This window comes from Puma concolor, chromosome B4 (assembly GCF_028749965.1).
Source record: "Puma concolor isolate L17-30 chromosome B4, mPumCon1.1.hap2, whole genome shotgun sequence".
Classification (NCBI taxonomy): domain Eukaryota; kingdom Metazoa; phylum Chordata; class Mammalia; order Carnivora; family Felidae; genus Puma; species Puma concolor.
Window position 1 is genome coordinate 18125326 of NC_141673.1, and position 13157 is coordinate 18138482.

General features: G+C 44.5%; 1 protein-coding gene across 1 annotated transcript in view; it reads left to right on the forward strand.

Annotated features, from left to right (window-relative positions):
* GLT8D2 (glycosyltransferase 8 domain containing 2) overlaps positions 1–13157 on the forward strand; it is a 43724-nt gene that overhangs the window by 27298 nt on the left and 3269 nt on the right. Inside the window, exons 4-9 of the mRNA XM_025926935.2 lie at positions 3378–3549; positions 6625–6742; positions 7969–8053; positions 8687–8799; positions 10920–11086; positions 12136–12248. Of these exons, the coding sequence (XP_025782720.1) occupies positions 3378–3549; positions 6625–6742; positions 7969–8053; positions 8687–8799; positions 10920–11086; positions 12136–12248 (768 nt within the window). The remainder of the gene's footprint in view (positions 1–3377; positions 3550–6624; positions 6743–7968; positions 8054–8686; positions 8800–10919; positions 11087–12135; positions 12249–13157) is intronic.

Consider the following 13157-nt stretch of genomic DNA (forward strand, 5'->3'; position numbering starts at 1 on the left):
ATTTGGGAGGGGCAGAGAGAGAGAGGGAGACACCAAATCTGAAGCAGGCTCGAGGCTCCGAGCCGTCAGCACAGAGCCGGATGCGGGCCTGAATTCAGAAGATGTGAGATCATGACCTGTGCCGAAGTCAGACGCTTAATGGACTGAGCCACCCAGGAGCCCCTTGTGTATTCTGATAATGACATTCAATCTAATCTCCTGATAATTTTTGTGTGATTAGCTGGTGATTCACTCCTGGCCCATTTGAGGTGAGGCAAGTTTATATGCTTGGCTAAAACCAATCCTAATTTGAAATGGGATTCAGAGATTTGGCACGGGGAGAGCAGACATTTCACTTTTTCTAGAAATGGGCATGGTCTGGTAAGAGCTGCTTGTGGGAATGGACTAATGCAACATGATACATTTTCACTCCATACCACCATCAACATGATGTTTTCTAGAGATTGTATGGGCACCAAGCAGTTTCACATAGCCAGACCTTTGGGTGAGTTGGCATAGGTACCAATTGGCACAGTGGGTGATTCCCAGAGAAGCTGCAAGGGTGCCACATTGGTGTAGACTTTACAGTGGATAAATCTTTCCCAGTCTTTCTCCAGTGTGTTTTCATCCATACTCTGTCCAGGGAAGACTTCTTGGCAAAGAGCGGTGTTTCTGGCTTAGGTTCGCTTCCCAGCTCCTCTGACCGGCAGAGTCTCCTAAGAAGCGTGGCAGTGTGACGTGTCTGCAGATTTGCTGTTTGGTCTCTTGGGTGGCCCTCTTTCATGGGGACACCTTCCTCCTCCCTCATTCTCCTATTTCCTGAGAGCCTGGTTCTGCCCCCAGCTTTTCAGCCCTTCTCTCTCTCTTTGCCCCTAGGAGTAGTCCGGGAATCATTCCTCCAGGGCCCTGTTCTGTACGATCGACACATCAGTTCAGTTCAGTCCAGCAAACTTTTATTAAGTGCCTCCTAGGTGCCAGACTAGGGAAATATAATGAGTTCACAGTCTAGTGAAGGAGACAGACACATGAATAGATTCTTTCTGTGCAGTGTGGCAAATGTTCAAATAGAGGTATTTAAAAAATTCACCCATCCATTCATCCCTCCCTCCAACATGTATTGAGAATCTACTATGTTCCAGGCACTGTGCTAGCCGCAAATGAATAGACAGAGATGAACGAGATACTGTCTCGGCCCTCAAAGGAGAGAAAGATAAAGCATGCAACCACATAAATTGCAATGCAGCTGGTCAGTCCACCCACAAACACGGACAAAGTGAGCGCCGTGTAAGGAGCTGTTAAAGTCTTCCCAGAGGTTCTGATGTCTACACTGCATTTGGAATGAATGGGTAAAAGTTAGCCATGCACGTAAGGATGGAAAGAGCGTTCTGGGCATCTGGAACACTATGTGCAAAGGCACTGAGCAAAGGGACCACCCGGTGCAGTGTTCAGTATTTTGGTATCGCTGGAATAGAAGGAGTCGAGGCTAAGGAAGTGAGTAGGGGCTGGATCATGAGGCACCTGTGTGCCAGGCAAGGGAAGGTGGCTCTACCTCACAGGAGCCACTGGAGAATGGTGAGCAGTGAAGAAATAGAGTCAAATTTGCATTTGGGGCAGTTCACTTCACTGCCTGCAGGCAACATACCGCATGATTAGGGAACCTCCCCAAAATGACAGCTGAGTCCAAAAGGAATAATCCCTTAAGAAATATTTTCCTTTTTGTTTATAAAAGTAGCCATGGTTGGGGCACCTGGGTGGCTCAGTCGGTTAAGGGTCCGACTTCAGCTCAGGTCATGATCTCATAGTTTGTGGGTTCGAACCCTGCAGCCGGCTCTGTGCTGACAGCTCAGAGCCTGGAGCCTGCTTCAGATCTGTGTCTCCCTGTCTCTCTCTGCCCCTCCCCTGCTTGTGCTCTCTCTCTCTCTCTCTCTCAAAAATAAGCAAACATTAAAAAAAAAAGTATCCATGGTTGCTTTAGAGAATTTGGAAAATATAAGAAATGCAAATAAGGAAATTGAAATCACTCATAATTCCATAAACAGATGTAGATCCATTTGAAAATATGTATGTATGTGTATATCCCATTGGGATCATACACCAGAGGAGATTCCTGCGGTGATTTTGTGTGTCAAATACTAGAGAGAAATTTTGTATTCTTTTCCCCCTTAATGTTGTATTATGAGCATTCTCTTGTGCCAGTAAGTATACTGTGAAAACAGAATTATTCTCGTGGTGGACATTTCAGACGTGGTGGCCAGCCTGGGGAAGAGAGGTAGGAGAAGGGAGAGGCCCTTCAACGTTTCTTAAGCTACATAAAGCACAGTACCTGGTGGTTAGTTCATATATGTGTTGCATTAAATATCAGCTAGAACTGCCCCGCGTCTGAGTGGTACTTATCTGTCAAGAGAGCTTTAAGTAAAAACCAGAAGGGCATCTGAGAGTGGCCACTCTTCATACTGATTATTATTATCTTTCATACCGGAAAATTGTATTGCAATACCAAAATAAGATGTTACGACACTGGTATTTTACATCACAGCCACAGCTCAAAAGAACAATCAATTATTCATCTTGTGCATTAGTCATGCTCTTTCATTTACCACCTTTCTCTTGCTGTCGACTTTTGAGAGACTTGACTAGAGGGCGGAGAGGAGAAGGAAGATCACAAGCAGTAGCTTTTACAGCAGCATTGCAGGAAAACATCCCAATTTAGGAAGGAGTTGAGAACCGTCGGATCAAATGAGACTTTCCAGTTCTTCACATATTTTTCAACTGTGTGTATGTGTGTCCGACTGGCTTCTGTAAAAGAGCCCCAAAATCATAGTGAGTGAAGCAAAATAGAAGTTCATTTTCTCTCTCAAGTGAATGAATGTGTGTCATTCCACACAACGATGTGCCATTTCCACGGTCATCCAGATCAAGGTTCCTTCTGTGTTAGGGTTTTGGTGTCCTCCACAGGTAGCTTCCAAGTAGTGGTCCAAGATGGCTGCCCTAACTTCTGTCATCATATCTACATTCCAGCCAATGGGAATGGGGCCAGGGGAAGGGGAGGGTAGCACGTTGCTTTCAAAGGCAAATCCAGTAATCACACACATACTTGTGCTAACCTTCCGTTGGTCATAACTTGATCATGCACACTTGCTAGGGAGTCTCAGAAATCTGTTCTTAGTGGTTGGCTAGATGCCAGCTAAAATTAAAACTCCAGTGTTGTATTTCTTCCCCCCCCCCCCCCGCCCCACCCCATGTTCTATTTCTGAAAGAAGAAGAGACTGGATGTTGGAGAATGGTTGGCAGTCTCTTCCACACTATGCCGTCTTCCCCCAGGAGTGTGGGAGACAATTTGAACTGGTTCTACTATGAATTTCCTTCATGTTCTAAGACAGTGATTGTGATGTTTCCAGATGATGACTCTGAGGCTCCTGAGGAAATGGAGGATGAGATTCCTGTGGTGATTTGTGCTGCTGCAGGGAGAATGGGTGCCGCCATGGCTGCCATCAATAGCATCTACAGCAACACCGACGCCAACATTCTGTTCTATGTCGTTGGACTCCGGAACACTCTGTCTCGAATCCGGTAATTTGTGTACTATAGACTTGGGAGTTTTCAACTTTCCCTTCATCTTCCTTATCTTTCCTTAAATGCATTTCCTTCTGTTTTGGGCTTGATGAATGTCGTTTGAATTAATGAGGGGATGACCTGAGGTTTACTGGGTGACCTGATGAATGTGTGGTATAGCTAAGGAAGTTTCCAGCAAAGTCTCATTAATCTGGTTGGGCATTGCATCATTCTGCTGAAGTGAATTGGCTAATGACCTAAAGAACTACAAGCCTTCGGCAGGTTGTGTGTAAATCTCTCTCTATTTTTTAAATATTTATTTGTTTCCAGAGAGAGCACGTGCATGAGAGCAGGAGCAGAGAGGCAGAGAGAGAGGAGAAGAGAAAATCCCAAGCAGGCTCCACATTGTCAGCACAGAGCCCAACATGGGACTCGATCTCATAAACCGTGAGATCATGATCTGAGCTGAAGTCAAGAGTCCAATGCTTAACCAACTGAGCCACCCAGGCGCCCCGGAAGTCTTTCTAAAACAGTTTATCTTGGGGTGCCTGGGTGGCTCAGTCAGTTGAGTGTCCAACTCTTGATTTGGGCTCAGGTCATGATCCCAAGGTTGTGTTGGGCTCTGCATTGAGTGTGGAGCCTGCTTTGATTCTCTCTCTCTCCTTCTTCCCTTCTCCTCTGCCTCGCTCTCTCTCTAAAATTAAAACAAAAAAAAAAAAGATGGGGGCACCTGGGTGTCTCAGTCGGTTAAGTGTCCAACTCCTGATTTTGGTTCAGGTCATGATCTCATGGTTGTGAGATGGAGCCCTCTGTTGGGCTCAGCACTGGGCATGGAGCCTGCTTGAGATTCTCTCTCTCCCTCTCCCTCCGCCCCTCCCCCACACGTGTGCGTGTGCACGCACTCTCTCTCTGAAAAATACCAAACAAAACAAAAAATTAACAGTTTCTGCTTTCTTAACCTGGGAGGATATTAATATAGTATCATTTTAATATGACCCAGAATGATCACTAATTATAACTTTTGAACTGCATAGTGATCTCTTTCCTATCACACAACACACTGCAAAGTAAGTTGGAAACGGAGTTAGAAGAAATAAACAGAAAATCAAATTTTAAATTACTATAAAAAAGCAGGATAATTATATAATTTTGCTATGGAAAGTGATTCTGTGAGCCCACAAATCACAAGGAAAAAAATGGACAGATTTGGCTACATAACATTTAAAAATTTTTAAATGATGAAAAACACTGTAAGTGAAATTAATCACACAATAAATTACACAAAACATTTTCAACATGTATTACAGACAAAGGATTACTATCCAAAGAATATAAAGAATTCTTACAAAAAACTTTTAAACATATAAGCTTCGGGTAGTAAAATGCACATGCAATACAGACAAGTCACGGAAGAAAAAATACAAATGGTCAACAAACGTGAAAACGTATTCTGTGTTACTAATAGGGAAATGCAAATTAAAACAACAGTGACATAATTTTTCACTCATCAAGATGGTAGAAATTAATAGGACAACAATATCCAGTGCAGGAAAATAGACACACTTATTCCTTGTTTAAATAATGTATACTTCGGGGCGCCTGGGTGGCTCAGTCAGTTGAGTGTCCAACTTCAGCTCAGGTTACGATCTCATGGTCTGTGAGTTCGAGCCCTGCGTCGGGCTCTGTGCTGACAGTGCAGAGGCCGGAGCCTGCTTCAGATTCTGTGTCTCCCTCTGTCTCTGCCCCTCCCCCGCTCACATTCTATCTCTCTTTCTCTCAAAAATAAATAAATATTAAAAAAAAAAAGAGTTGGACAGTTAACCAACCAAGCCACACAGCCGCCCCAGTATGGTCAGTCTTTTTAACTTTGCCATCCTGATAGGTGTCTAGGGCTATCTCATCATGGTTTAACTTGAGATTCCTTCATTTTAAATGAGATTGAGCACTTTTTAAAAAAAATTCTAAATGTTCTTTTTTAAATGTTTATTTTTGACAGAGAGAGAGAGAGAGAGAGAGAGCACAAGCAGGGGAGGGGCAGAGAGAGAGAGAGACACAGAATCTGAAGCAGATTCCAGGCTCTCAGCTGTCAGCACAGAGCCTGACAGGAGGCTTGAACCCACAAACTGCGTGATCATTACCTGAGCCTAGTCAGATGCTTCACTGACTTAGCCACCCAGGGTCCCCCCACCGCCCAGCACTTTTTTTCACACATTTCTTGGCTACTTAGATTTGCGCGTTCAAGTCTCTTGCCAGTTTTTCAGTAGGGTTGTCTATCTTTTTCTTATTGACGTGACTTCTCCCCACCTCCGGATTTGAAATATAATTGACATTTAACATTGTGTAAATGGCTGCTTTTTATGGTTCAAATTTTGCAGATCTAAATTTTGTTCCAAGGATTGATTTGTCAACTTTTGAGCAACAACAGATGCTACCATGTGTGGCTTTGGTCATTAACAATTGTTTTGAGATAATTTCTGCCAAGAATCGTATCATGAATTGGATAAAAGATAGTCGCAGACTGTGTGCGACTGAGCAGACACGGGGGGAGAGGGTCGGGGGGAGGGAGGAGGGGAAGGCGGGAAGCGAGGAAAGGTCGGGAACATGGAGAGACAGAGACAAAGAGGCCAGGATCACTTCAAATCGTCCTTGGAGTGGAAATAGCAGAGGAAGAAGGCAGGTAGGAGATCCAGGATGTCCTGCTTCATCCGTTGACAAAATCTGGTAACCCCGTGGCAAACAGGGACCAGGACCCGCAGATGCTTTGTAAGGAAGAAGGAACACATTTTGTTCTCCCGGTTTCCTGTGGAGATTATGTGGATCTGGGGAGCTATTTGGTTATTACTGTTTTGCTTCATTTCCTTTGCAGAGTTACGTGAATTAAAGAAAAAAGAGAGGAAAGATAGGAAGCCAGACCAGATGGGGGAAAAAATCAGAAGGTTTTATAGACTAAACTCTACTAAGGTTATACACATTTTATTGGTAACTTTTGAAAGAGGCCACAGATCAACTCTGAGGCAATAGGGAAATTGAGGCAAAAGGTTGGAGGTGTATATGCTAGAGGTGTTTTTTGTTTGTTTGTTGTCATCTCTTTAGAAAATGGATTGAACATTCTAAACTAAGAGAAATAAACTTTAAAATCGTGGAATTCAACCCGATAGTCCTCAAGGGGAAGGTCAGACCGGACTCATCAAGGCCAGAATTGCTCCAGCCTGTGAGTAGGAATCGCGCACGTGCTGGGGGACAGTCTTCGGTGAGACCCTTGCTCAGTGGGGAGCACTGGCCACTGGGATGCAGACAGAATATTTTGGAAGCAGTGTCAGATCTCCACCAAGGTCTGCTTATTTATAATTTATAAGTCACCTGCTCCGGAAGGATTTAAGACGGTTCACATAAATAAAATGAAGCTATTCAAGCAGAAATGAAGCATGAGAAAACGTAGGATGCATTTCTGTGTGTGAATATGCCTGTAGAGGTTGGGGGTAGGGGCCAAATAGTGAGGCCAGGAAAAGTATTCCCAACCGACAGCGTGTTATGTGTGCTGTAATTGGACGTTGAATTTAGCCCAAGCATCCCGGCAGCTAAGGAAAACCAGTAGTGTGATAGATGATATACCTCATAGTGTCAACTAAGGTAATATTTTCAGGAGACACCGCTTTTTTTCCCTGGAATTGGGAATCTTAAGGTATTTTACTGCAAGAGTTCTTACTAAAGGGACTCTCTTGCATGAAGAGTAGTATTGATGGCAGGTTCACAGAAAATGCAGCTGCTTTCTGCATATGCTTGTTACATCCGTCCTTGAAAATGTACTGAATTCTATGCCCTCTAATGACGTTATCTTTCCCCAGTTCCTTATATTTATTATCAGAGTGTGAGCTGAGCTAGAACTTTGGGTTCGATAGTGTTATGGCTAATGAAACCATATGGCTCTCACCCTCAGCTCATGCTTGTCTGACTTTTTTCTGGTCCAGGGAGCTAAGAGGTTGAGCTCATGGTTGGGATGATGCCCCTGTGCCCCTGTGTCCTGTGTGTGTGTGTGTGTGTGTGTGTGTGTGTGTGTGTGTAAGGCTGATTTAGTTGACGGTAATCAAATTACTAGTATAGAGGAGGGCAGGCACTTCGTGTCCTAAAAGATTGACCAGGAAGCCTCCGTGACTCCCAGTACAGTGGCTCACGGAGACCCAAGTCATGTCACAGTCTCGGCAGATGAGGGTTTGGGTCTAGAAGGGCACTGATGGGCCAGCATCAGCTGCAGCCCGGGGCCCGGATAACTTGGAATCAGGAAGCTGCAGCGAGGCATCTTTATGGACTGTTTTATTTTGCTCCACACCTGGAGCGGAACTGAGGCCATGGTCAAAGCCACCCCCATAAGAGCACTAGAAGACACTGAGCCATATGCCTGTTCCCCACCATCACTTTTTTTTTCTGTTGTTTTAACAGCTGAACTTTGTCCGCTTTTATCTCCCTCTGCTTATCCATCAACATGAGAAAGTCATCTATTTGGACGATGACGTAATCGTACAAGGTATACACGCCGACTGCCAAGAACACTCGGAAAAGGAGCAGCCGATAAGTAGAATAACTGTCCATCTCCTTCAGTTTCCAAGTAGCTAGATGCCCAGCGACTGTGGCTGCGTATTCAAGATGGGAGAACAGTATTGTTATAAATTTGGGGATGTTTTGAAAACGGGGGTTGATAACTCACTTCCCTGGACAGTCCAGTTGACTGAGAGCCACTCTCTCACTGTTGAAGTCGGTAATAAATAGCTCAGTAGCCTCTCCTTTCTCTGCATCCCTAAAATGTAGAGGAATAAAGTCTCCCTCACGACATTCTTAAAAGTGAGCTACGTTTTGGTGTCTAAGTGTTGCTCTCTCTTTCTCTCTCTCTCTCTCATATGCAAATAAGCTAAGCACTGGTGTGGTCTCTACATGGCAACGGAAGTAAAGACATTTAGCCAGTGCCGATCTGAGCTTATCATCAAGTGGCCTTCTGAATTGAGACAAACTATGTTATTAAGTAAATCGCCAGGCCACTCGAAATTGAGATCACATACTTTTCCTCCATAGCAAAATCAGGGACTGTTGGACAATCTAAGGCTCTATCTAGCTCAAAACCAAATGCTATAATATTTAAGCCACTGGTGTTTTCTGAATTCAGGTGACATCCAGGAACTCTATGACACCACTTTGGCCCTGGGCCACGCGGCAGCTTTTTCGGATGACTGCGATTTGCCCTCCGCTCAGGACATGAACAGATTTGTGGGGCTGCAGGTGGGCTCGCTGGCCTGGAGGTCCTGGCTTCGCTCTGCTGTTCCCTTCCCTTCCCTTCCCCACAGCACATAATCATCTAACCTTGGAGCGCAGCACAGGGCCCAGGCTGTCCATTCGGCCCCAGCTCCGTGTGTACCGACTCTGGGGCAAGTTAGCCCTGCAAGTCCTTCTCTGCTTGTCTGACACATGGCAACAACGGTACCTGTTTCATTTGGTTTTTGTGAGCTGTGATGAAATCACACGATGCCAGAGCTCCAGCCTGCAGTAATGCTCCAGAAGTGACAGGTGTTACCTAAGTGGCTGCAACCACCCCTGTCCAAGATGGGGTTTCCTGTAAGACAGCCCTGGACTTTTGGTTCTGTTGTCAGAGTTTTGATCATTGCTTTTTTTGTGTTTTCCTTTCAACAGAGGAAAATACTGATTTTGCTCAAGGGTAAAGAGCAACTTACCCTGGTGGAAATGAGGGAAGTCAAACCTGTCTGTAATACTAAAACTAAAAGGATGGCTTTAAAATACAAGGTGTTATTAAGAATCAAATGCTGTTCTTTAAACAAAGTTCCAGGACATCATTTTAGACATGTTGACAGTAGAGGTGTGACATACTTTGAGGCCTAGGACCTTAGTCAACAGGTTGGCTCCACCCCTTAGTAGGTTTGCAGCCCTGGGCAAGTGCATGGCCGTGCGGTTCTCCCTCGGTTGTCAGAGGTAATAACAGTACTTCCCTCGTAGAGTTATGGTGAGAATTAAATTAGTTAATACGTGTAAAGTGACTGTGCGATTAACGAGGTAATATGTGCAAAGTTCCTAGAACAGAGGCTGGCACATGGAAACTGCTCAAGCGTGTCCATGATTTCCGTGTTGCACTTGGGCATCGCACTGAGCTTGAGGTGGATTGTGACAGCCTGTGTGGGTGGAACAGTAATGTCTCGCCTCATATCACAGCCACTCCACAACCACCCATGTGCTTACCATGGTGCTGGCACTGTTTTAGGTACCAGCAGTACAGTAAACAAAACTGAAATGCCTGCCTTTGTGAAGTTTACATGTTAGTGGGAAAAGACAGTATAAAAAATATTTAACAGAGGATCAGGATGCAGATTGGGTTGTATTTTAAATTGGGTGATCAGGGAAGGCCCCCCTGACATGGTGTCGCTGAGCCTGCACGTAAAAGAAGTCAGGGGATTAGCTCAGCAGGTATTTAGGGGGAAAGCATTCCAAGAAGAGGTAACAGCAAGTGCAAAGGTCCTGAAGCAGGAGTGTGTCTTTCTTTTATTGCAGGAGCAAGGAGGTCAGGGTGGCAGAGGGAACCAGTGTGAGAATAGGCGAGAAAGGTCATGGCGCTGGGGGCAGATGGCCTAGGGCACGGCAACACATCTTAGGAACTCTGGCTTTTACTGAGACGGAAAGCCACTGGAGAGGCTTTGAGCAGATGAATAACATAGAGACAGAGTGAAGTTGACAAGGGTGGAAGCAGGAACAGTTTAGGAGGGGCTCGCGGACGTCCTGTGAGTGGGGATTACAGCCCAGACCGGGAAGGCTGCAGCATAGGCAGTGGTTGGCTTATGGATATATTTTGGGAGATGAGACAAACAGGACTTGCTGACAGATTTGGATGCAAAGTGAGTGTGAAGGAGCCACGGAGGACGTAATGGCCCTGGGTTTTTTGCCCAAGTAACTGGAAGAATAGTGTTGCCGGTAACTGAGGTAGGCGGGTTGTGGGGAAGCGAGTTCCGGCCAGGATCAGGATCAGTTTTTGGATGTAAGTAGAGCTGCCTTGTTAAGCATCCAGAAGGAGACGCAGTATCTGCCAACAGATGTAGCAGGCTTTGGGAATCCAGAGGAGAGGTCAAGGCTGGCTGCACAGATAGTATTTTGGGCCACGAGACCGGATGAGGCTGTCTGGGGAGCTCGTACTAGAGACAGGAACAGGTGCAGGCAAGGAGACTAGGGGGCACTCAGCCTTTCGAGGTTGGGGAAACACGAAAAACAGCAAAGGATACTAGGAAATGGCTTGTGACACAGGAGGAAACCCAGAAACGCTGCCCAATGGTTTCAAGAAAATGATCGTTTTCCAGAAACAAAAGATGTGTTGGTCAAAGGCATATCCTGTTCCTTTACAGAATACATACATGGGCTATCTGGACTATAGGAAGAAGACCATAAAAGACCTTGGCATAAGCCCCAGCACGTGCTCTTTCAATCCCGGCGTGATTGTCGCCAACATGACGGAATGGAAGCATCAACGTATCACCAAACAACTGGAGAAATGGATGCAAAAAAATGTGGAGTAGGCGTAAACCCTTCTACCATTTTCCTTGCTTGGGGACAAAATTGCATAATTAATTTTCTATGCATATCTCAGGGGTTAGAAATATTTCATAGACATCTTAGGTCAGATTTGCTTACAGAGGCATGGGTGAGAAAGAATGGGGACAGCAGATGGAAATCTGTCCCCAAACGGTATGTCAGTGGAACCGAGATCCTGCACAATCTCATTATACAAACATTTTTTCTAATGAATTAGTAATGTGACTTTAAGTCTTCTCCCAGAATCCTAGTGAACCTTTTCCACTGAAAACCATTTCTCAGTTGAGTTTCTTCCTACATAATTTGTTTTGAAGAATTATTTTTTTTATAAACTCTGGGGTGCCTGGGTGGCTCACTCGGTTGGGCATCCAACTCTTGATTTCAGCTCAGGTCATGATCTCACAGTTTTGTGAGTTCGAGCCCCACATCAGGCTCTGTGCTGACAGAGTGGACCTGCTTGAGATTCCTCCTCTCTCTCTGCCCCTCCCCCACTCGCACTCTCTGTCTCTCAAAATAAATAAACTTAAAAAGAATTATTTTATAAACTCAACTTTGGTTTTGGAAGTTGAGTTTTTAAAAATGTATCATTTTTCATCATCCAAGTTTTAAAATATGGGGGGAAAAGCCCCTGTGACACAACCGCAATTATCATCTCACTGTACTTCCCGTTCGTCTTTTCTATCTGGATATTTTCAATACCACCATAACTTTGAATTTGTGAGTAAAGTTATTCTAAATAATGTAGGATCAGAATTTGATCTTCAGTATTTGCCATTAAAAAAGGATAAAAACAAAAATGGTAAAATGCTACGCTGTAAATCTAGGTGGATGGTATGGGGTTCATGGTATCCTTCTTACAATTCTGTGTTGTCTGACAATTTTCAAAATAAAAAGTTGGGGGCAAGTGAAAAACCATAGTCTTATTATACAGCGAGAGATGGTCTCACATCTTTCAAAATTAGTAGATTCTACTTTATAGGAGTCTGTGGGGCTCCAGGCCAAATGGTGCGTTTCTGTTCCATTTCTTAGGGAAAATCTCTACAGCAGCTCCCTGGGAGGAGGGGTGGCCACCTCCCCGATGCTGATCGTGTTTCATGGGAAATACTCCACCATCAACCCCCTGTGGCACATACGGCACCTGGGTAAGTATTTTAGGAAGACAACACAAATGTGCATGTTCTAGACCTGCGAGCACAAGGCGAGGAGAGTGTGCTATATAGAACACCAGCTTCCTGAGATCCAGTCCTCCGGGTGATGTTGGAGGTGATCTTGGACATGTTATTTAACCTCCGCTGCTCAGTCTACAAATGCAGCTGACAAAACTGGCCTTCCTGAGAGGTGTGTTTCCAGGAATGTGTTTCTAGAAAAGCAATTAGACTCACGCTTAGCATATGGTAGGTGCTCGATAAACATTAGCTATTCTTACAACAAGCCTTTACTGTCAAAACTTTTCCACTTCGCCTTTATTGCCCTCTTGCAGTAGCCTGCAGTGGGCAAAACTGAACAAATTAACACCGTGTTTTGTGAGTTTAGATAGGTGGAGGCTTATCTTTTAAAAAGAAGTTGTTTCCTGATTGTGTAGCATGTCTTGCATTCACTCTTCACCACAAGCATGCAGACTCTTGGGTATGGACTGGAATCCCAGTTCTGCTATTACCCATGTTGGGCAAATTGTTCAACCCTTCTATGCCTTAGTGTCTCCATTTGTAAACTGAAGCTAATTACCTAATACATGTAAATTGCTTAGAACACAGCTTGGCCCAGAAGACAGTCACATACATTCAAACACACGGCCACAATCCCTTAGCCAAAAGCACTGGGCCAGACCTGTTTAGAAATTGGAAAGGTTTTGAATTTCAAAAATGTAATGTAATGCATATATTTATGTTATGCAATACCCTGAGTGGGATCTAGGTTTTGCTACCAAAAAAGTTAAAAATCCTTTTGTTTTCAGACATTTGAAGATTATTTTAGAATTGGAGACAATAGATTATGGATGTGTATTTACTAAGTACCCTCTACATTGTCAAGAAATGGGCTAGGGTCTGGTG